The sequence below is a fragment of the Fragaria vesca genome, linkage group LG2 (genome assembly GCF_000184155.1).
Source record: "Fragaria vesca subsp. vesca linkage group LG2, FraVesHawaii_1.0, whole genome shotgun sequence".
In the NCBI taxonomy this organism is placed as follows: Eukaryota; Viridiplantae; Streptophyta; class Magnoliopsida; order Rosales; family Rosaceae; genus Fragaria; species Fragaria vesca.
This window is the reverse complement of record NC_020492.1, coordinates 8,791,182-8,793,509: the sequence shown is the minus strand read 5'-3', so window position 1 is coordinate 8,793,509 and position 2,328 is coordinate 8,791,182. Positions and strand designations below refer to the sequence as shown.

Here is a 2,328-nt window from a genome sequence, read left to right as displayed (position 1 = left end):
AATTATTTACATTGTGTTATTTTATTTCTTTCATTGATAAATTCATATATTCAACATTACTTGATCAGTTATATATTGACTAGGTTAACGTTACTCCGATTTGAGCATCATCATATAAAACCTAATCAAAATGATAATTTTGTCTTAAATAGGCAAATAAAGTACTCTGGACACAAATACAAATAAGCTAATCTCGGAGCACCAATCATAAATTAAACATTGAAGCTCCACGTTTATCTCCACACCTCACTCCGGCCATGGATATAAATAACCCTACTTGCTTAAAGCTTCCCTTCCATTTAGCAAAGCAAGCACTACTCACTCTCACTCTCTCCCCAATGGCTTCCTTCTCTCCCCTCCTCCTCTTCCTCCTGGTCTCCCTCTCGGCTCTTCTAATCTCCCCCTCTCAGGCAGCCACCGCCTGCCCCTCCACCAAGTTCAAGAACAACAAGGTCTTCGCCAACTGCACCGTCCTCTCCGCCCTCGACTCCCACCTCTACTACTCCTACAACGCCTCCAACTCCTCCCTCGCCGTCGCCTTCGTCGCCGCCCCTTCCAAGCCCGGCGGCTGGATCGCCTGGGCCATCAACCCCACCGGCACCAAAATGTCCGGCGCTCAAGCCATCGTCGCCTACACCAAAGAAGACGGCATCCCGGCCATCAAAACCCTCAACATCACCTCTTACAACATCCTCACTCCCGGAAAGCTCGCCTTCGACTTCTGGGACACCAGCGCCGAGCTCGCCAGCGGAACCCTAACGATCTTCGCTACCGTCAAGGTTCCCGAGAAGGCGGAGACTGTGAACCAGGTCTGGCAAGTCGGCCCCGGAATCAACAAAACCACAGGCTATCTCGAGAAGCACGAGTTTGGGTCTCAAAACCTCGTCGCGTACGGTCCATTGAGCTTGGTAGCCACCGGGACAAGCAGCACTACCACCACCACAAACACCACTAGTGGCAGCGCCACTAACACCACGAGTGGTCAGAGTGGAGCGCCGTTGAGGATTGGGGATGGAGGACACGTGGGTTTGTTGTCTATTTTGCTTTTGGTCCTTGGGGCTCTTATTGTTTTCTAGATTTGGCCCTTCTCTTTTTTTCTTTGTTTTTTGAAGTCGGGTCAGAGAGTTTCGATTTTCTTGTATTCCCTCTCACATGGAGCTTTCAGATATTTTTAGATGGAAGAATAATATTGATTATTGTTTATGATCATTCATCAATGAGTCCGGTTCAAGGGACATTAAATTTGACATAAATTTTGACACTAATTGTTAGCCATTAGATTTTAAAACAATGACTGGTCTAGATCAATCATAAATATGATGTCAACATATTACTAATTGATGTGGCAAGTGACATGGCATTACCTAGTTTAATAACAAATCAAATTAAAAAAAAAGAATGAAAAATTACATTTTAAAATCTGAAAAACAAGATTAAAAGAAGAAGAACATATCAAACACAGTAGCAAAATCCTCACACTAATTTACTTTAGCTTAATTCCTTGGTAAAATAACAAAGTTGCCACTTGCTGGATGTTATCATCCATTCCATCGGATTTGAATCCTTGGCTCAAATTTTTGTGATGATTTTGTATTTACTCGAGTCGGAAATTTGATGTTGTTAGACATATCAAATATATATGAAATTCTTTTTTAAATTCAGCTCAAAGTGATGATCGAACCTACAGATCAAGAATATAATGAATAGAAGAAGCCCTAGTATACTCTTTGGGAGAACACTACAACAACTCAAAATTAGTGTCTGGAAATACCAACAAAGTTTGGAAATTTAGGGTTTTTTTTTTTTTTCTGTCGATCTTGTTCTTCTTCTTTTAATAGTAAAAATTAGATTTTGTTTTCCAGATTTTAAAGTGTTATTTTTCCTTCTTTTCTTTTAATTTGATTTGTTATTAAACCAAGTAATATCACGTCACTTGCCACATCAATTAGTAATATGTTGACATCATATTTAAGATTAATCTAGACCATTCAATGTTTTAAAATCTAATGGTTAACAATTAGTGTCAAAATTTGTGTCAAATTTAATGTCCCTTGAACTGGACCCTTCATCAATATCATTACTCATTAATGTGATATGAGATAAGATTCTAGCTAATTAACTTTCTTATTTATTTGCTCGTTAAATGTGATTAGATCTGTGAGATAATGTCAATCTGGTTCATGTTCATGACCAAATACATTCTAAAGAACAAAAATAAAAGAAAAACAAATGTTCGTGACTAAATATCATATAGTGTTATTCTCCTGAGACCAAAAAATTCATGTTCAATAATTACCCATTCATTTACTTCTAAAGGTTGAAGACAAA

At 38.8% G+C, this 2,328-nt stretch overlaps 1 protein-coding gene across 1 annotated transcript; it reads left to right on the top strand.

Annotated features, from left to right (window-relative positions):
• Positions 1 to 257: 257 nt before the first annotated feature.
• On the top strand, positions 258 to 1,250 carry LOC101297511 (auxin-induced in root cultures protein 12-like). The gene has a single exon (XM_004292293.1). It carries the CDS (start codon positions 258 to 260, stop codon positions 1,074 to 1,076), a length of 819 nt encoding a protein of 272 aa, XP_004292341.1. The 3' UTR covers positions 1,077 to 1,250.
• Positions 1,251 to 2,328: the final 1,078 nt, after the last annotated feature.

What these genes read in the sequence shown, in the direction of transcription:
- LOC101297511 (XM_004292293.1), top strand. Translation starts at nt 258, where the DNA reads ATGGATATAAATAACCCTACTTGCTTAAAGCTTCCCTTCCATTTAGCA.